Raw genomic sequence first — 22,060 nt, forward strand, 5'->3', positions numbered from 1 at the left:
TGGAGATATACTCTGGAAATATTCCCCAGATCACCTGAACCTCTTTCCTTATTGCCTTGTTAAACCTTTCTTAATGTATTAGGTTGAACTATAAGAAATCGCAGATGTTTGGACATTTCTGACTTAGAAAAATGGCAATTTTATTGCTTTAAATTAATGCATATCGGTTAGATAGGAAGAATACACTTGAAATCATTAAAACCATTTATACTAAAATGAATGCCAAAAAAAAAGGTTCAAAATATACTGTTTGTGGCTTACTTGATAAGAGAGAGCAAATTGGCAACAACTTGTTTTTATATCCATGCTGCCTCCCATGTTAATACATTAATGCGTGCCACTTAAAATAGGTTTAAAAAATTGCTAACACATCATCAACACATGGAGTGTCATGGTTTTGCCATCAGCTAATCTTCAGGATGCCTTTAGGAGAAATTACATTTACTTTTTACTAAAGGAAGCTAAAATAGTGAAGCAAAATAACTTTCCTAAGGAAAGACTCTACATTCAAAATTTATACAACATCTAATCACTTCTCACTACCTCTGTTGCTACTGTCTGGACCAAGCCACCATTAGAATATTCTGATGTTGCTTGGCATGGTGGCTCACACCTGTAATCCCAGCACTTTGGGTGGATCACTTGAGGTCAGGAGTTTGAGACCAGCCTGACCAGCATGGAGAAACCCCATCTCTACTAAAATCACAAAATTAGCTGGGCGTGGTGGCGAATACCTGTAATCCCAGCTATTCGGGAAGCTAAGGCAGGAGATTCGCTTGAACCTGGGAGGCAGAGACTGTGGTGAGCCGAGACTGCACCATTCCCTCCAGCCTGGGCAACAAGAGCAAACCCTGTCTGAAAAACAAAAACAAAAACAAAAACAAACCCTCTCCCCCAAGAAAAAAACAAAAAAAGAAAGAAGATTCCAATGTTGCAAACCAGAACTTTTTTTTAGAATTACAATGAGACAGGATTCTAAACTGAGCCTTTTCTGGACAAACCAGGATATGTGGTTATCCTCCAATGAAGCATTAGGTAATCTGTGAACATCCATCTCCCTGATACACCTCCTTTCGCATTATTTTTGCTTGCCACATAGGCCTCTTTGGCATTTTTGGAACACACTGAAATACACAGACCTCTCCGGGCCATTGCACTTGCTTTTCTCTCTATCTGGAAAACTTTTCTGAAAATCTGTGAGGTTTGCTCCCTCACATCCTTCAGGTCTTTGCTCAGGTAGTCTCTTCCCAGAGATACCTTCCCTGACTACCACATCTGAAATAACAACTGCCCCCCATTGTATTTGTCCGTTCTGATGGTGCTATAAAGAACTGCCCAAGACTGGGTAATTTATAAAGGAAAGAGGGTTAATTGACTCACAGTTTGCCATGACTGGGGAGGTCTCAGGAAACTTACAATCATGGCAGAAGGGGAAGCAAACAAGTCCTTCTTCACATGATGACAGGAAGGAGAAGTGCCGAGCAAAACGGTGAAAGCCCTTTATGCAACCACCAGATCTCAGGAGAACTCACGCACTATCATGAGAACAGCAGCATGGGGGTAACCACCCCATGATTCAGTCATCTTTCACCCGGTCCTTCCCACCACATGTGGGATTATGTGAACTACATTTCAAGATGAGATCTGGGTGGAGACACAGGTAAACCGTATTACCCATACATTCCGTATCTCTATTACAGTGGGTTAGATTTCTCCTCAGCACTCATCACGAAATATAATGAAATATGATAATATATGTGTTTATTGTCTACCTACTCCATCAACAATTGAACCTAGCGCAGGTACCAACAGTATGTCTATTGAGTAGATATAGATGAAACTATCTATAATACATATAGCCCCTCAACTCTTGCTGCTTACAGGGCTATATCTAGTATATATACCACTATATCCTAATGCTGCGTGGGTAGTTAGGTACTGTACTAGTTTCTTAAGGCTGCTGTAACAAATTACCATAATCTGAGTGGCCTAAAGCAACAAGAGTCTATTATCTCACAGTTCTGGAGCTTACAAGTCCAAAATCAAGGTGAGCAGGGTCATGCTTCCTTCAAAGGCTCAGGAGAAAAAATCCTTTAAGGCCTCTTCTAGCATTTGGTGGTTGCCAGCAATTCCTAACATCCTTTGACTTGTGGCAGTATCACTTCATTCTCTGATACCATCTTTACACGGCTGTCTTTCCTCTGTGTGTCTCTATTTCCAAATTTCCCTCTTCACATAAGGACATCAGTCATTGGGTTACGGTCTGCCCTAATCCAATGTGACCTCATCTTAACTCGGTTACATCTACAAAGACCCTATTTGCAAAAGAGGTCACATTCACAGGTTATAAAAGTTAGGAATGAATATATTTTGGGGGGCACAATTGAACCTAGCGCAGGTACCAACAATATATCTATTGAGCAGATGATAAGAAAATGTGTAAATCTAAATCAGAGTTGAAGAACTTCCTAATATTTGGTATTGTAATTTTGCAGTTGCTTATCAGAGATCAAATTCTTTTGTGTCTGTTAAATTTATAAGATGTCTTTATCAGATTTCCTCCATCTTCACCCTTCCAACAACAAAAATAACTAAGAACCTATAAAGGAACTATGCTTTTCATAAAGTTTTTTCTGATTTGCAAATATGTAATGTTGATATGTGATAGCTTATTTTGGTTTTAAAAGAGATATTTGGATTTATTAAATCCCAAAAGAAAATATATAATTGAAAACACAATGCTAAGATATTTAAAAGTTGGCTATACAAGTGGGCTAAGGCCAGTATTATAGCTATTTCAAAGTAAGTTTTTAGTTTGACTCATGTTTTCAGTTGGCAATAAATATATTTTTGAGCAAAATTACAATAGCTGTGTTGCTTTTTAAATTTGCACCCCCATGTCCTAGCTATCTAATTTTTAAATTCATTGCAAAATTCAAGTAGCAAAAAGGAAAAAAAATGCCCTTCTGCAAATAGATATTTTAAAAATATAATCAATTGGATAGTCACAGACATACGATCATAAAGCATTTTTCATGTTACAGAAAATAAGAAACAAAAATATTTTATAATAAGCAAGCAAAAGAAAATAAAGATGGAAAACAAAATATTTTAAAAAAACATATAAACAGATTTTAGAAACAGAAAGCCTTATTCCCCAAGGATAGACCATGCAGACAAAACATAATTAAAGGAAATGAGATCATTCAGTAAAGTATCATCAACACTAGAGGAAATGAGGCTCAGAGAGGAAAAATTATTTGCCTAAAGAAATAAAAGAGACTTTCACTAAGCATATTCACACAAGTCTGGGAAATTAGTATAGCAATATGACATGAATACCATTTATTTGTGACTCCCAACTCAAATTTTCCTTCTGACTGAAAAGAACCAATGCATTTAATGGATTTTTAATTAGGATTTTTCTTTGATAAATAAAACTGCTAAGGATCAGTGGTAAAAATAACGTCCTCTTTTTCTTACATGACAGGAAACAAATCTTCATTATTTTAATCCACCCCCAGATAATATTCAGGTGTCAAAAATTAAAAGACATGAAATGTCTGTACCTTCTAGACTTTGCTTTAATGATATCCGTTGAAATTATCTTTTTTATTTGGTTCAAGTTTTTCTATGCTTTTGTGGGATCAAGCACTTTATTTCAGAAATGAATAAATTAGCTTAAAAAGTTAGAGCTTAGCCAGGCATGGTGGCTCACACTTGTTATCCCAACATTTAGGGAGGCCAAGGCGGTCAGATCACGTGGGTCAGGAGTTTCAGACCAGCATGGCCAACATGGTGAAACCCCATCTCTACTAAAAATACAAAGGTATTAGTCGGCCTTGGTGGTGCGCACCTTTAATCCCAGCTACTCTCGGTTGGCTGAGGCATCAGAATTGCTGAAACCCAGGAGGCGGGAGGTTGCAGTGAGTTGAGATCATATCACTGCACTCCAGCCTGGGTGACAGAGTGAGACTCAGTCTCAAAAAACAAACAAACAAGCAACAACAAACATTTAGAGCTTACAAAAATTATTTTCTTATTCCAATGTTTGATTCTGGCTTTTGCATAAATGAAAGTATGTTTTGAAAATGTTTTGGGAGATACACCTATGTCTAATATATAATTTTACCTATGCACACTGTATACATATGTGTATGTATGTACACAACATTATTATACATAATTATATGTATATTATATATACATTATATGACGTAAGATATATAAATATTGCTTAGCAATATTTGGTAAAAAATAAAGGGCTAATGCAAATTTTTTGACAGGTCTCTGTCTCTTGATGTCCTGAAATGTTCACCTCATTGCCATTAAAATAATCGAATAATCAAATTAAAAAGGCATCCCCTAGTTTGGCAGTAAATAAACAAGAAAGCTTTTCAAAATGTAATTATATAAGTTTGAGAAAGTCATTATATTACTTTAACTAGCTTTAGAATAATTCCTGAGAATATCTTAAGTCCTCTACCCATTTTCCTCATTTGTAAGTCTAACCAACATTCTCTATAAGAGAAGAAATGCTAGGTATTAAGAAACTTGCTTTGAAACTCTGGTCTCCATCATTCATTATAGTAAACCATTATTTATTCTGCACTTCTGGTTTACAGTAAAGTTGTATCAACTTATTCTGTTCATTTACTGTATAATTAGTTGATTTCTTTTATAATATTTTTGCTTTAGGCAGTTTCAAACCTTTTAATTATTATAAAATTAAAATTGTTCTCCAATGGCTGTTCTTTGGTGGACTACATTATTTGACAGAAATTATTTTAATGCTCTAAATTCTAATTTCTTCCCCACTACATTTTAAAAAATTATTCAATTAATTACACTGCATTAAATTTACAGACAAACACATTAAATTTGTAAATGAAAAGTTCAACAGGTAATACGTAATTTTTAAAAACAATTACAAAAGTGTATTAGTAGCATGTAAACACTTCAAAATGTATGTTTTAAGCAAGCCATTTTAAAACGATACATAAAAGAAACAAAAAGGAAGGAAAAAGTTATTGAAGGAAGTCTGTTTAATAAGTTAGCATTCACAAATGGACTATAACCTTAATGTAAGACAGTGAGTTAAAAATTTACCCATAAACACGAACTTAGAGTCTCCTTTTAAGCTATTTCCTTCCAATTTTTGTTCTTTTTCTGAAAATAACTATGACTGTGACTTTGTACTTTTCTTAAGAATTCATACTTCCTGAACGTCTTTAAAAGCTAAATACATTTGATCTCCTAATAAATGAAATAAAGAAAAACGTTTCTGAAATTTTTACTTCTGAAGTTAAAATTGTCATATGGTCCATTTTATTTTTAATATTTTATAGTGAAAATGCAAACCTGTCGTTTGCATCAAACTCCCATACAATTCATTTAAAATATAAAGGAAATAGAAAAGTTATATAATTCTAAATCTCTACTCCAAGTTGCAGAAGCAGACTTCTTGCTAGTCAACCTGACTTCTTGAAAAAGCTAACGGCTGTTACTTGAGTTTTGGTTACTATGATACCTGTGGAATAAATTAGCATGATTTCAAGCATGTCAAAAATGCAGACATTAAATAACTTGCCTAAAGTCAGAAATGAGTCAGAGATCCAGCTCAGGCTCCGTCCAGACACCCTGCTTTCCAGTATCCTCTAACTGCATTCAGAATTTGTAATTATTTCTCCATTATTTGATTAGATATAGGGACAATGTTGATTCTGGCTTCAATCCAGAAACAAACGTGGAGATTGGTTTAACTGAAAGAAAACTAAATGAGGAGATTCAAGGGCAAATCTCAACACTCTGACATTTTTCTTTTTTCCCCATTTGTATGACTTTTTGTGAAAGATCCAATAATATATCTTTATAAAAAGCATATTTTAAAACTTATTATTATATTCATTCAGAGAGTTTTTGTACTTTTACTTCAATAATGTTTCATTGAAGATTAAGTAAAACCAAAGTTCAGCTGAAACTTTGCTTTGTATTAAGCATTAAGGTAATAACATTTTACCTAGAAATATATGAATTAAAATGTCATCTCAACTAAACTATGGAGATAAGCCAAATTTTTCCTAGTTATTAAAAAAGAGGCAGGTTAATAATTGCCAAGATGAAATGGTCAGTTTATTTGCCCTCTAAGAAAAACAAAAGTAGTTCCTGAGGGGCAAAATTGTGAAATTTAACTGGAAGTGTCAATTATACTCTGGACAAGTTGTTCCTTTTGTTTTAAAATCCTGTAGAAGATTTTCTAATGTGTGATAGGTGCCTGTTAGCTCCATTAATCGTATTGTGTAACAGTTTCATATCGGAAATCCATGTTTATCATTTCTTCTTTCCTTCTGATGTAACTCAAGCAGCTGTTTGCCAGTTGTCCTGTGGTCCCTATTTATTCACTCAGATTCCAGTAAAATACCAGAGTTGTGTTTTCTTTCTGTTCTTTGTTATTTACTTGACTCAAGCACTGACGATGTTTGGCCTTCCCATTAAAGATTTTCCTGTCCTTCACTCAGACATTTTAAAGATTATTAAGGGAAAGGTAATCCTGTTGATTTACTGGAAAGAAGAAGAAGAAAAAAAGCCAGTTAGGCTGAACTGATTTTCACACATGCAGAAGAAGTGGAAATTATACATTCATAATTGTAGAGAATTCAAGATGCTAATGTCAAATTTCGAAAGCAAAAATACAGAATTATTTAGCTAATTCGATAATTACCTCTGTGGTAAGCTGATACATTTTGAAATACAAATCTCTCTTTCCTTCTTGTATGCCTTTTGCTTTCTCCCCATTCAAGCAATAATTTAGCCTTGTGTTTATTTCCTCACTGGAGGGACATAATATTAACAGCAGCTAACACGTGGTACACTTATCACGTGCTAAACATGGTAATTATATCAACTTGCTCAGCCACACAAGCTTATGAGTAGATACTGTTAACGATCTCCATTTCACAAATCAGGAAACCAAGAGGTTTTCACTTAAACACAGAGGTTTAAGTGAATTACACGAGGTCACACAGGTAGCAAGAAGTGGAGTTGGACTCAAAGGAAATCCTGCTCAGAATCTGTGCTTTTCTCTACTAAAGGTAGACTATGCTGTCTTTTGGGGACATAGCTGGCATCACTGCCTCAGGAGAAACTCGCAAAAGCTAATCACACAGTAAAAACCGACTCTAGGGCCAATATTTTGTGGAGAAATTCCAAAGGCCAGATTTTCTCAGAGTGACATTATCCTTTAGTCCATGGATGTACTGCCATAACATGATGGAAGAACTATCATCAAGAAAGATCAAAATTATTGTTGGGTGTGGTGGCTCACTCCTTTAATCCCAGAACTTTGGGAGGCTGAGGCAGGTGGATCACCTGAGGTCAGAAGTTCGAGACCAGCCTGGCCAACATGGTGAAACCCCATGTATTTCTAGTCTTCACTAAAAACACAAAAATTATCCAGGCATGGTGGTGGGCATCTGTAGTCCCAGCTACTTGGGGGGCTGAGGCAGAAGAATCACTTGAACCCAGAAGGTAGAGGTTGCAGTGAGCTGAGGTCATGCCACTACACTCCAGCCTGGGCTACAGAGTGAGACTTTGTTTTGAATGAAGGAAGGAAAATAGGAAGGAAGGAAGGGGAGAAAGAGAAACAGAAACCGAAAAAGAGAGACAGAGAGAGAGAGAGAAAGAGAAAGAAAGAAAAAGAAAGAAAGAAGAAAAAGATGTGACTTTGTACAACAGTACCAAAGCTGTAAAATGAGAATGAGACCTGAGATCACTGGCTGAAAGAAATACAAGAAAAGAATGATATATAATAGGACAACAGGTATAGTCCCACTAAGATCAGGCTGATTAGGCTCCCAAACAGATTAAAGGAATACTGTCAATTTTTTTTCCTTCTCCTTTTGAAAGACCTTATTCAGATAACTCTTCAATTAGTACATCAGTTACAGCACAGTTTTCATCCAAACCCTCTGAAACCTGTATTATGTCTGCTGGATTGAACACCTGTCCACTCTTTGATACTTGACCCAGCCCCTGTGGGAAAGTACAATTCCAGATCTCCCTGCCTCCAGTCCACCTAAGCTTGCAGCGAGGAACGTGTCTGCTTAAGGCTGTGTGAGGGAACTAGACTCAGACAACGGATCTTATATCCTTGACTCTATTCCACCAGCATAAATTTATGATGGTTATATTTTCCAAACTTGACTCCCACTTCAGGAGGCATCCTTTTATGGGACTTATAAAACATGCTCTGACTACAATGATAACATTTTAAACTTCAAATGTGCCTTTTATTAAAATATTTCGAATGGAATGTATTATATGTATCAAGGAAAGAGATTGTTAATAGTCTTCATTCCACACAACTAGCAGAGCCTCCTCAGGTGGAGGTAATCAAATTTCTTCCTAAAATGTTGGTTTGGTAACATTGCAGGCAGAGCCCTGAAAAACTAGAAAATTTACTTGCACATAAAATAGGTGTGAAAAATTTCCATAGAGAAGCATTTTAAAATTAAAACTAAACCAATTTTACTAGTGAGTCATCCTAAATATCCCCATTGTTGATGTAAGGAGTGGAAAGTTTAAATTAATACATGCTCAAGAAACAGTTCCACCTTCATACGCACTTCTTGGGAAAGATTCTGACAACATGAACTACAAAAATAAGGGTAAAGGCGAATAAAGAAAAAGACGAAGAAAAGGAACCAAGAAAAAGTGAGGTGCTTTGTAACGTGTCAACTTGGGTAGGCGGAACTACATTTCCCAGAATTCCTTTTGCCGAATGGTTTCCATTAGGAACCCCTGGCAGAAAGGAAGTGGCAGCCATCTTTGTAGCTCCCCCACGCTGTCACGTTTCTCATTGGCTTTAAGATAGATGCTAGCCGGGCGCGGTGGCTCAAGCCTGTAATCCCAGCACTTTGGGAGGCCGAGGCGGGTGGATCACGAGATCAAGAGATCGAGACCATCCTGGTCAACACGGTGAAACCCCGTCTCTACTAAAAATACAAAAAATTATCTAGGCATGGTGGTGCGTACCTGTAATCCCAGCTACTCAGGAGGCTGAGGCAGGAGAATTGCCTGAACCCAGGAGGCGGAGGTTGCGGTGAGCCGAGATCGCGCCATTGCACTTCAGCCTGGGTAACAAGAGCAAAACTCCGTCTCAAAAAATAAATAAATAAATAAAAATATGCACCTATATTTAAAAAAAAAAAAAAAAAAGATAGACGCTAAGCCTTCAGCTGTTTCACTTCCCTTTCCATGTAATGTGGAGCCTCCTTTAGCTCATAACAAATGGTCTTGCTTCTGTAGCACACCCACAACCAAGGTCAGACGTAAAAAGGACTGACATAGGTTTCAGTCCGTGCTCATAGATTCCAGCTCCCGCTCCTATTAAAGTGCATCTACGTTCTACGTTCTCACTTTCCCGCGGTTCATACTTCAAGCTACAACATCATCCGCGGAGACAGCTGCCTTTCAAAGAGTGCTTCACCAGATCCCAAACTTGTATTAGGTCAGAACCCTTGTATATCCAAGAAGCTCTGCTTCTCTCATTGAACTTTGTCACTCTGAGGCTACCGGTCAGGTAAGCTGAATGCCACAGCAGGAATTTTCTCACTGCGCTGTTGTTTCTTCCAGAGCCCTCTGTTCTTTGGCTCACATCTGGACCGCTTTCCCTCTAGGCCTGCTACATGAGGCACGTAGAAAGTAATACCGATAGACACTTGACAGATCCCCCAAAATGTGCAGTTTCAGGTTCCACACAACCCGTGTCCTCCCCTGCATACTAGTTAAGATAAAATGAAATGATTATTCACTACTCATCTTTTCAGAGGTTTCTCACCTATGTGTTTGGATTTTTTTTCCCTCTAATTATCAAACTAATCTTAAATTGGTTGCCTAGCCGGAAAAGTGCAAAAGATGTTTTCTTATTTTTTTTTCTGCCACAAAGAATGAAAAGTGTTCTTGCTAAAGAATATGTTTGTTTTTCTTTCTGTGTATATGCAAGGACTGTAGACTTGAGTTTATTTTATGCTTCCGAATAACATCTTTCTTATTAAAGAAGAATCTCCCCAGAAGGTCACGTTATTAAAAAAATAATTTCAACCAAATACACATTGAATTCTAATAGAAAACAGATTTTTTACTGGTAACACATGAAGAAATTTAGCTATATTGTATAAAAATATGTGGGGAGAAAAGAAAACAAGAGTTCTTGCTAAGTAAAACCACATTTTAAAATATGCCTTTAAGAACAGGGAAGACGGAAGGGAATACAAGATACCTGCTTTCATTCTACTACTCAGTTAGGATGCATCTGCCTTTTTTTGATGAATTTGTAACGTATCTTTTCATCCTGATACCTAAATCCAATCTCTATATGTGCCTCTTTTCTCCAGTGTTTAGATTCTTAAAATATCTCTTCATCAAATACCATTCAACTGATTGGAAAAGACGTGATTCCTACCACTATGACAATATCTGAAAGTAGAATCCTCAGGGTTGCAAGCTATTCTGACAACATTTCTGGACTCCAGTAGAAAATGTAAAAATATACATTTGATGAAAATATATTTGCATGTTTGAATTTACATTTTTTCTTTTTTTCTGTTTTTATTTCTTAGAAAAAGGAAGACAATCTAAATATAATTCCCTGAGATATAGTTTCCTGCTTGCGTTTTAAAGTAACTATACATTAGGTTGAGAGACAAAAAACAATTCATTGTATACAACAATTATACACACATTCTGATTAATTTGTTGCTAGCCCATATTTAGTTCATTATGGACAACTTATTTTTCTGCATATGCATTTAAAACCTTTTTTTTTTTTTTTTTTTGGAGACAGAGTTTCGCTCTTGTTACCCAGGCTGGAGTGCAATGGCGCGATCTCGGCTCACCGCAACCTCCGCCTCCTGGGTTCAAGCAATTCTCCTGCCTCAGCCTCCTGAGTAGCTGGGACTACAGGCATGCATCACCATGCCCAGCTAATTTTTTGTATTTTTAGTAGATACGGGGTTTCACCATGTTGACCAGGATGGTCTCGATCTCTTGACCTCGTGATCCACCCGCCTCAGCCTCCTAAAGTGCTGGAATTACAGGCGTGAGCCACCGCGCCTGGCCTAAAACCTTTTTAAATGCATATAAAACCTTTAAAATTTACATTTAAAACTTTGTGGGCTGGGCGTCGTGGCTCACATCTGTAATCCCAGCACTTTGGGAGGCTGAGGCGGGTGGATCATGAGGTCAGGAGAGTGAGACCATCCTGGCCAACATGGTGAGACCCAGTCTCTAGTAAAAATACAAAAAATTAGCCAGGCACAGTGGCACACGCCTGTAGTCTCAGCTATTTGGGAGGCTGAGGCAGGAGAACAGCTTGAACCAGGGAGGCAGAGGTTGCAGTGAACCGAGATCATACCCCTGCACTATAGCCTGGGCAACAGAGCAAGACTCTGCCTCAAAAAAAAAAAAAAAAAAAAAAATATATATATATATATATATATATATATATAAACACACACACGCACACACATACCCATATATATATTTGCACTTGGATGACTTTGCCAATAACTAGAACTCCCTCAAAAACAAAGGCTAGGCACCCAACTCCCATATCCATGACCAAGAGTATACGACAAAGTGATTCCTCTAAGACTGAAATGTTTGTGTCCTGCTTCTCTCTCAGCAACATTGTGGAAAAATTCTAGAACTTTTAGAATAGACATTGTGTGCTTGACTCCAGCAATCAAAGATTCTGAAATACTGAGGCCCCATTTTCAGAGTCATACACCCATACTAGTTTTTGTTGTTGTTGTTTATAATCTAAAGAAATAAACCAGCCATCTAGAGCAAAAATAATTGGATTTGTGGAGGGATACCGACTGAGGTAAATAACAGAATCAATGACCGAATGATACAAGCCAAGGGAAGGCAGAATGATGGCTCCAAAAATCTCTCGAAGATGAGTTCTTGGATTTATTCTGTAGTATGCAGCCCTTAAAACGTTTTAGTTTCAGGGGAATTTTGGCCTCTGTGTCTTTCCAGACAAATCTCACAGCCCTAAGAGGGAGAATCCAATTGGCCCAGTCATCTGTATTCCAATGTACACCTGGATATATGGCACCCACACACTGAGGCCACACCTCTACTCCCTGGCCCGCGGATTCTTGACAAATGTGGCTACAGGGGGAATCTGTTGTGAGCAAGGAAATCTCCATAGTATCCGTCATCATCCTGCTACAAAATTAGGGAATTTCAGGAGAAATGAAAGTGGGGGATCTATCCAGTTTCATGGAAGATTGCCTGGCTCAATAAAGATGCTTGGCAAGCAAGCCTAAGATCTCATCTCCTGTAACTCTTTCACTAATGAATCAACCATATTACACGTGTCCTGTTCCATTGCTGTGATGTATATAGTTGCTACCTTTTTATTTGCCTATACTAATTTCCATGTATCTTTTCTGAATGAAATAAGCCATGCTTAGTCACCAGCCCTTCTTCTAGCCATCCACCAAGGCTAGATGTTCTCCTATGTATTTACTTCCCTTATATCACACATCACTATAAGGATCACTTGAAGCTGGGAGGTGGAGGTTGCAGTGAGCCAAGATCACACCACTGAACTCCAGCCTGGGCAACAGAGTGAGACCCTGTTTCAAAAAAAAGAGTGAGGCAGCAATGTACACACAAGATAATTAATAAATCATTTTATAAAGGTAATTCCAGCCGGGCACGGTGGCTCAAGCCTGTAATCCCAGCACTTTGGGAGGCTGAGGCGGGTGGATCACGAGGTCGAGAGATCGAGACCATCCTGGTCAACATGGTGAAACTCTGTCTCTACTAAAAATACAAAAAAATTAGCTGGGCATGGTGGCACATGCCTGTAATCCCAGCTACTCAGGAGGCTGAGGCAGGAGAATTGCTTGAACCCAAGAGGTGGAGGTTGCGGTGAGCCGAGATCACGCCATTGCACTCCAGCCTGGGTAACAAGAGCGAAACTCTGTCTCACAAAATAAGAAAAAAGGCAATTCCAATGTTAGATGAGGAAGCCACCATGCTCAGCCTGCTGCCTCATTCTTTACACTCATGACATTATTCTTAATAACGTAGAACTATTTGTGGAATGGGGAAGCAGTGAGTGTTGATGCAGACAATACGCTCCTGAAGTCATTTTACTAAAATTCCCAAATTTATCCATGCTTTAGCACAAGGATTTTACATTTCAGTAAGAAAAAAATGTGAAAGGAACTTCTTTAATCTGCAATGGAAGACCTTGTAGCAGAACAAAATTGCTACCAAGAAAATGGAAAAGTAGATAAAATATAATAAAAAGTGTATATGAAGCCATGAGACAGTTACTGAGGCGGCCAAGCTTGAGGGACCAGATTGTGAAGAGAAGTGAAAGCTTGATGCAATCAGTAATTAAGCTGCACAAGACACTAAGAATGTAATAAAGAAAATGAAAAGCAAACTACAGTTGCCACTAGCTGCAGACCTCAGCAGCTTCCTTGTCAGTCCTGCTCAGAATAGCTGCACATGACTGGCATCCTATTTTCCCTATAAGCTCTAACCTCTCCATCTATGTCACTGCTTCAAGAGGGCTGCTTTGTGATTTTTTGATTTCCCAACTTTCCTTTTCTGATTGACTGACTGATACAATGTGAGCATATACAAATCCATACAGTAATTGCACTAAATGTAAATAGTCTATGCCAATTAAAAACAATGCTTCTAAAACAATCTTGAAAAAAATAAAATTAGACAACTCACACTCCTGAATCTCAAAACTAATTGCAAAGCTATAGTGATCGAGGAATTGTGATACTGGCAAAAGGATAGACAGAGAGCAATGAAATAGAATTGAGACTAGAAATAAACCGTCACAGGTATAGTCAATTGATTTTCAACAATGGTGTCAAGACAATTCAATGAGGAAAGAATAGTTATGTCAACACGTGGTGCTGTGACAACTGGATATCCACACGCAAGAGAAAGAGAATGAAGCTGGGCAGGCAGCTACTATTGTTTGCATACATGGGTATTCAGAAGATCTTTATGCTTTACTGCTCAAGCTAATGATGTAATACTACTGGTGTGGACAGAGACTTAGAAGCAAAAAGGACATGTGTTTGGGAAATGGCATGTACCCAGTTTGGCAAGAGGCAAAGTAAAAGGAAATAGTATGATTTGCCTGAAAACTCTTGAGACCTGGATTCACAATGTCTGGAATAAAGTTCTTACTCAAGAACTATTTAAATTGGGATTTTCTGAAAGCAGAGCCTGGGACAAAGATTCAGATACAAGTAGTTGATTTGGGAGGTGATTCCAGGTAGCATAAACAAAGGGGTGGTCAAGTGAGATGGAACAGGGAGGAAAGCCGAAGAGTATCTAATGAGTGGGGTACAGTCATAGACTACTGAGGCTCCAACCTACTGACACCTCTCAGGTGGCAAGAGATCTGAGTGTGGGAATGGATCCTGAAACGCTGTAGTCCAACTCAATATTGGCACAGAGCCTTCTCTGTAAACGTAAATAAGTATTAACATTTAGAAATCCCTTACTATGAGCCAGGCACTCTCTGAACGCTTCCTATGTATTAATTCATATAGTCCCCATAGTAGCCCTTTGAGATATGTATTATTATTTTTAATTCCCATTTTCCCAGTGAGGTGACTAGGACATAAAGAGAGCAGGCAACTTGCTTAACGTCATACCTGCCATGACTTGACTTGAAGCAGACTGTTCTAGAAGCAGGGTCTTATCCATTTGCTGTGGGCTTTGTTAGCTTTATGCTGAGGCTGTGGGGTTCCCAACCTTAGAACATCTGCCAGCCCCAGGCCCTTTTTGCTTCAGGGTTGATTCTGTGGTATTGATTCCACTTGTTTTAATGTAATCCTTCCACCTGTTCTCTGAATCCCCAGCTCCTCCTTTCTTCTTTAGAGCTAGGTGATTACCTTCCATGTTCTCACTTCTATCTTCACCCTTTCCTTCCACAGTCATTTCCCCTCTTCGCTCTACAAACAAGCCCAAGTGTATTAAAACCTAGAAAATTAAAACCTTTCTTATCCCTGCCTCTAACAACTTTCCTATTTATCTTCATTTCAACTATGCTTATTTTTTTTTTAAGAAGCAGACAGTCCACACTCACTGATCCCATGGTCTCTCTTTCCATTAACTTCTCAATGAAAGCCAGTGCTTCTGACATCTCTACTGCAACCGCAGCTGCTCACAATGATGCCACAAGACTCCTCACAGCAGTTTCTCATTGAATTCTCAGGCTGCTCCTTCTTTCTTGAAACTTTTTCTTTGACAGGCTTTTATAAAACCCGTCCCTCTTAGTTCTCTGGGTATCCTCCAAGTTTTCTATCTGTCCTTTATGAAGTATTCTTTCCTTGTTGGTCTGCTGAATGTTAGTGTTTTAACAACTCCCAGATATTTCATTCCAGCTGTTACTCCCCACTGTAACTCCAGACGTGTTTGCCCAACGGCCTGCTAGCTCAGACTGAACTTAATACAGTCTCTTCTCTTTCTCTTCTTTCCCCTTGGGAGGAAAGGCTTGCCTTCGATAGAACCTAGTGAGTTGGCTAAACCACCATTTACTCTTACCCACTCCCAGATCTTGGGATTATCCGAAAACATTCCTCCTGCTCATCCTGCATTTCCAGTTAGTCAATAAGTTCTGCTGATTCTACCCTCTAAATGCCAGACTCTCTTCATCAACCCCATTGCCACTGCCACCTTAATTTATGTCTCCATCACCTTGGCATAATCTACTGGTATCTCTCTCTTAGTTGATCAATCTACTTTCAGTTTCTTCCCCATGCAGACCATCTCCTACAGAGTATAAACCATTATCTTGATGCAAAAAAGATCACTTTACTTCTGTATTTTAAAAGGCTTGGAATTTCTCCATCAACTCAACAGTCAACAAAATAAAATCCAATTTCTTTTTTTTTTTTTGAAGGAAAATTTGTATTATTTTAATTATTTTTATGGACAGAAAACTCAACAGTGAACATTTAACCCAGTTTAGTGGCAAGTTCTTTAGCTTTTGCCTTTTTCAGCTATGCGAGCCACAGACTTGGGACCCAGGACATTGCCTCCCCAGTGACGGCGGATCTCATCATACCTGTCGTAATTCGTCCTGATAGCTTTCACCGGCTTAGCCCAAGAGCCTTTGTCTTCCGAGTTAACCTGTGTGAAGACGACAGGGTGCAGGTCTTCCTGCGGACTAGACGTCCTAGTCTTGCCTTCCCCTTGATAATGAAGTAAGGGACCCCCGTTTTATGACACAAGGCAGGCAAGAAGACAGCCAGCTCGATGGGATCCATGTCGTGTGCAATCACTACCAGCTGAGCTTTCTTGTTCTCCACCGAGGTGGTGACGGTGTTAACTCCTGCTCGAAGGACAGGTGGTCTCTTAGTGGGGACGTGCCCTTTGCCGGCAGCTTTCTTCTCGGCCCGGGCCAACAGCCTCTGCTTCTTCTCTTGCTTTGTCTCTGGTCTGTACTTATGGGTTAGCTTAAGTAGCTGAGTAGCTGTTCGGCGGTCCTGGGTCTGGGTGAACTGGTTCATTGCAGGGGACACTTTACACCACTTATAGAGGATGGTTCTCTGCCACTGCAACCTGATATAGCAGGGCCACTTCACAAAGTGGGTGAGGTCTCTTTTGGGCTGGATGTCCTGCCCAGTGCCAAAATTCTTAGGCCTTTTCTCAAACGGGATTCACCATTTTCTTGGCCTCCTGCTTCTTCACAATGGCAGGAGCCGGAGCCACCTTCTTCCCCTTGGCCTTTTTTTCTTTCAGCATCTTTGGCGGTGGAGGAGAGAGCCCGATTATTTTTATGTGGTGATCTAGCTGGTCCCAGCGTCAGTATCCAGAAGCTGCTCAGGTAGTCCCAATGGCTAAAGCCATCATGAGCCAGCCAGCCTGGCATGCTGTGAGTTCTTTGTGGTTAAAATCTGAGTGTGGGAATGGATCCTGAAACCCTGTAGTCCCAACTCCATATTGGCACAGAGCCTTCTCTGTAAACTTAGATAAGTGTTAACATTTAGAAATTACTTACTATATAGCCAGGCATTCTCTGAACGCTTCCTATGTATTAATTCATGTAATCTCCACGGTGGCCCTTTGAGAGACGTATTATTATTTTTAATTCCAATTTTCTCAATGAGATGGCTGAGATATAAAGAGAGCAAGCAACTTGCTTAATGTCACATATGCCACAATTTGACTTGAAGTAGATTGTTCTAGAAGCAAGGTCTTATCCATTTGCTATGGGCTTTGTTAGCTTTACACAGAGGCTGTGGGGTTCCCAGCCTTCGAACATAATTCCAGCCTGTGCAGGGATCTATAAATCAGAGGTGAACTTTGGAAGCAGCAGAGTGGAAGCTCAAGCTACTGAGGGCAACCTGACCTTGGAACCTAACATTACCAGGAGAATCTTGATTGCCACATCTTCCCAATCCTCTACAGCTCTCTCATCTAACACACACACACACACACACACACACACACACACACACACACAATCTATGAGATGCTTTCACGATCAGAAGTGGAATCATTGCTGCAGAAGATGATGATGGATGGCCATAGGTAACCCAAGCGGAAAGGAGTGAAAAAGGAAGGAGTGAATGAGATAAGAATGGGGAGGAGGATGTGAAGACGGAATGCATCAAGATACCAGGGAGCTGAGCAAGAAGCAGCCAAGGAGACATTCTGGGCTAGAATCTTTGAAGAGCAAAAATCTTTAAATAGTCGGTTTTAAGGTGTTTGCTGCAGCCTAAATTCTTCTTCCTCTTCCCCTGCCTTCCTTGGTTATCGCTGAATCTTCAATGAGAATCTACTGTGCAGAGATGCCTTGTACCTGTGACATTTTGATAACAGAGAAAGAGGCTGTGTTTTGCCTTGGGAATGATATGGAGTGGAGAAAAAGAACAGCCAAAAAAGGCTAGACTTGAGAGAAATCACAATAATTTAGTACAAGCAGGAAATAATAGAAAAGCATTACTTCCGAAGATCCTGGAAGATGCCAGCAAGTGAGGTTAGATTTCACCCTGTAGATGTGATGGAAACATGGTTTCCCCACCAACTTCAAGGCTTGAGAGCATTCAGGTAACTGATATTTATACTATGTAAGTAAAGTGGGTCTGTGTCGTATGACAATTTACATGGGAAATAACTGTAACTCTGTTTTCTAATTGAATTTCAAGGCTCCATTTTATGGGCGCAGAGAAGTCGAATTTTCCACTCATTTCAGCATCATATCAGAATTTAGAATCTCTGTCCAGCCTGGGGATTGCATATGATTTCTGGGGTTTGGGGTGGTGTGAAGTTTGTATAATGTCACAACTGTCTGTTCTTGCTCTGGTCACAGGGACCTCAGCCTTAGGGACTACACTGATTGCTGCTCCACCTTCCCCCTCTTCCTTTTCAGCTATCCAAGGGAAAACACCCCACTCTTCTGATTTCCCACCAAGTCATTCTCTTTCCACCCAGGCAAATTGTGAGGAGTGGGAACTGCTCTGACCGATCTCCATCTTTTCTCATCTGTTGTTTCCAGTATTGCTGGCTGTGACAATTCTCAAAGGAAATGCATGCCTACATCTACTCTGACTGGGGAAAAACAAAATCCAGTATACAAGAAAATATATGGTACTAACTCACACTACAAATATCGTTCAGCTACACCGGATTTATATCCTCCCTTTCTATTGGTTCAAAGTAGTACTCATAAAATAACCACCCTGTAAAGTAATGAAACTGTATTTTCTTCTATTGCTAATTTCTTCTCTGACCTAACATTAAGTATCTAAGAATTTAAGCGTTTAGTGCTCTACAGCAGAGGCCAGCAAACTATCGTATCGCCCACAGTCTAAACTGGACCCATGATTCATTTTTATAGTTTTAAGTACTTGAAATAAAATCACAAATAGATCAAAATTTTGACATGTGAAAATTATATAAAATCTAAATTTCAGTGTCTACAAATAAGGTTTATTGGAATATAGGCATGCTCATTTGTTTATATGCTGGTCTATAGCTGCTTTCATTCTGCAACCAGAGCTGAGAAATTGAAACAGACTGTAGAGCATACAATGCTGAAAATATTTAATATCTGGTTCTTTACAGAAAAAGTTTGGCCAACCCCTGCTCTATACCAGTGTGTTTCACCTATTCTCAAGGTTATACTTGTTTCCTTATCTAGATCAGGGAGTCTTGGATAGTCTGGCCCACCATAAAACATCCTTGGTTTTTACCCCGGGAGATTATTTAGTACTCTTCTGGTAAAGAGAGGGCATTCTCTCTTGCCTGGTTAATCTGAGTTCACACATGTTTTTCTAGTTCTCGCCTGACTTTGGGATCTTTCTCATGGAAGGAGAAATGCAATGTGGAAGGCTTTTTTTGATAAAATATAAAATTATAACATACATAGCTGTCACTTTTCTACATAATGGCGTGAATTTAATGTGGATCACTGCAACCCCAATTGTGCCTCATATGCCTCTGCTAGTCCATGTGGATGCATATTATAAATCTGGTTGTCACCTGCAGCTCTCCTTATTTTTGTGAATTAAGACTTATTTCAGCCAGAGACCATATTTTATAAAGTCACTCCAGATTACTCTGTATAACCATAACAATTCTGAGTCCTTATTTTGCATAATTTTGTTTTGACTAATAGCATTTTTAAAGTAAAAACTGAGGTCGAATTTTCATGCCTTTGTAACATTTTTCCTATGAATTAGGAAACAAAATCCGTATCAGCCCATATTTCTGTATTTTTGGAACTCTCTCACCTAATTATGTAATTTTTCTACTTAATTACAAACATATATCTAGTTATATAGTTCTAGTTGAACTATTTTGCTATAGGGTTGGTGGGAAACAAGGAAAAAGATATCGATTATTTTCCTTGTACTTTTAAAAAATTGTTACTTATATCTCTTTGTTTAAACCTCTCCAACTTGGTATGTCTTGACAATTTACACAAGACTTTACTAAATGATTGCAGCTTTGATTAGATTTTCAGTGAATAGAGAAGATGGTATAAAAACATACAACCCCCCAAACATATATACAAGAAAAATATAGGAAGAATTATGTAGTAATCACAACTCTGTAGAAGTAAAGCCATGTGAAAACTGATGAAATGCAAATTTAGATGAAATTGTCTGAATCACAAGAGTCGCATTTATTGAATGAATAATTTTGAAAGAAAAGGACATAAAGTGGTTATGAAGAAAAGGGCAGTTCAGACTGTTATAAACATTAATATTGTATGTCAACAGCAGCAATTGGCTATTGTTAAATCTAATAATAAAGAATCCAAACTAGGCAGTAATGAGAGATGTTCTGGTAATTAGATCTAGGGAAAACAGAGCAAGGTAAAAAGAGCCTTGATATATTACTTATGCATGTGGATGGGATAGAATTAGTCGATATAATTATATAATGGCTGGTTGATTAGATTATGTATGTCAACTTTTAAGTTTCTGAGCAAAAGAGTTATGGAAGAAAAATCTCCCTTCCCAAACTCCAGAGGATGCTTGGCAATCAATGTCAGGAGACATTTTTGGCTTTTACAATGGGCAGGGGTTTGCTCTAGATATACAGTGGGTAGAGGCCAGGGATGTTGCTAAACATCTTGCAAAACACAGACCAGCCCCCACAAGAATTACCCAGCCTAAACTGTCAATGGTACCAAGATTCAGACACTCTGGGCACAACTGAAAGGTAGAGAAGTTAACAGTGCCAAAATTTAACTAAAAGGTGTAAGAACCAGGTCAGAGGCCTCCAATCAGTCCTGTGTTTGGACTGACCAATCTCTTCTTCCACTTAGTTACCCACAAAGCCAAGTTGTATTTTTCTGCTCTTAATTAATTTGGTGTTTATAACACATGTTCTCACTCATAAGTGGGAGTTGAACAATGAGAACACATGGACTCAGGGAGGGGAACATCACACACCGGGGCCTGTCAGGTCAGGGGGATCTGCCTGCCTCGGCCTCCCAAAGTGCTGGGATTACAGGCATGAGCCACCATGCCTGGCCACCCCCTGCATATTTAACATGTGTGTTGGCTAAGGGAGGGACTGCATTAGGAGAAATACCTAATGTAGGTGACGGTTTGATGTGTGCAGCAAACCATCATGGCACATGTATACCTATATAACAAACCTGCGTGTTCTGCACATGTATTCAAGAACTTAAAGTATAATTTAAAAAAACAAAAAATAAATCTGGTGTTTATACCCATTAAAATGGATGAATCACAGAAACACAATGTTGAATGAAAAAATCAAGTGAAGAAAGCATATATTCAGTATGATATCCTTTATATAAAGCTTGAAAACAGGCAAAATAAAACATATTATTTAGGTATATCCATAGTTATATGAATAAAATGAAGGAAAGATAATATTGAATTCAGGATAGTATTTATGTTTGCAAAGAAAAAAGAGTTTGAATAAAAGTGTGGCGAGGGGTTGGCCTTAAACATCTTAAGTTCTTTTCTTTTTTTTTTTTTTTTTTTGAGAGAGTCTCTTTCTGTCACCAGGCTGGAGTGCAGTGGCACAATCTCAGCTCACTGCAACCTCTGCTTTCTGGGCTCAAGTGATATTCTCCTGCCTCAGCCTCCCTGGGATTACAGGCTTGCGTCACCAAGTCTGGCTAATTTTTGTATTTTTAGTAGAGGCAGGGTTTCACCGTGTTGGCCAGGCTTGTCTCAAACTCCTGACCTCAAATGATCCAACTGCCTCAGCCTCCCAAAGTGCTGGGATTACAAGCGTGAGCCACTGTGCCTGGACACATCTTAATTAAATTCTATTTCTGAGGTTAGATTGTGGGCTCTCGAGTGTTTGGCTCATTTTATGTATGTATGTATGTATGTGTAGAAATAGTCGCCTTATGTCCCTACAAAGGACGCAAACTCATCGTTTTTGATGGCTGCGTAATATTCCATGGTGTATATGTACCACATTTTCCCTATCCAGTCTATCGTCGATGGGCATTTGGGTTGGTTCCAGGTCTTTGCTATTGTAAACAGTGCTGCAATGAACA

At 38.8% G+C, this 22,060-nt stretch overlaps 2 protein-coding genes and 1 pseudogene across 19 annotated transcripts in view; 1 reads left to right on the forward strand and 2 right to left on the reverse strand.

The window, feature by feature from the left end:
- The window catches only part of FGL1 (fibrinogen like 1), a 35,460-nt gene extending 29,764 nt beyond the window's left edge, over nt 1–5,696 (reverse strand). The window contains exon 1 of the mRNA XM_003935566.4: nt 5,591–5,696. The gene's annotated coding sequence lies outside the window, so the exon portion shown is untranslated. The remainder of the gene's footprint in view (nt 1–5,590) is intronic.
- Nucleotides 5,697–16,016: 10,320 nt separating this feature from the next.
- LOC101044543 (large ribosomal subunit protein eL8 pseudogene) lies at nt 16,017–16,806 on the reverse strand (annotated as a pseudogene).
- Nucleotides 16,807–17,494: 688 nt separating this feature from the next.
- The window catches only part of PCM1 (pericentriolar material 1), a 124,651-nt gene continuing 120,085 nt past the window's right edge, over nt 17,495–22,060 (forward strand). For 11 of the 18 annotated variants that reach the window (XM_074383979.1, XM_074383980.1, XM_074383981.1 and 8 more), the window contains exon 1: nt 17,496–18,114. In XM_074383979.1, the coding sequence (XP_074240080.1) occupies nt 18,029–18,114 (86 nt within the window). In that variant the 5' untranslated portion in view covers nt 17,496–18,028. Of the gene's footprint in view, nt 18,115–22,060 lie in introns of all 18 variants that reach the window. The other 7 variants (XM_074383998.1, XM_074383999.1, XM_074384000.1 and 4 more) reach the window with 4 other exon arrangements.

This window comes from Saimiri boliviensis, chromosome 13 (assembly GCF_048565385.1).
Source record: "Saimiri boliviensis isolate mSaiBol1 chromosome 13, mSaiBol1.pri, whole genome shotgun sequence".
Classification (NCBI taxonomy): domain Eukaryota; kingdom Metazoa; phylum Chordata; class Mammalia; order Primates; family Cebidae; genus Saimiri; species Saimiri boliviensis.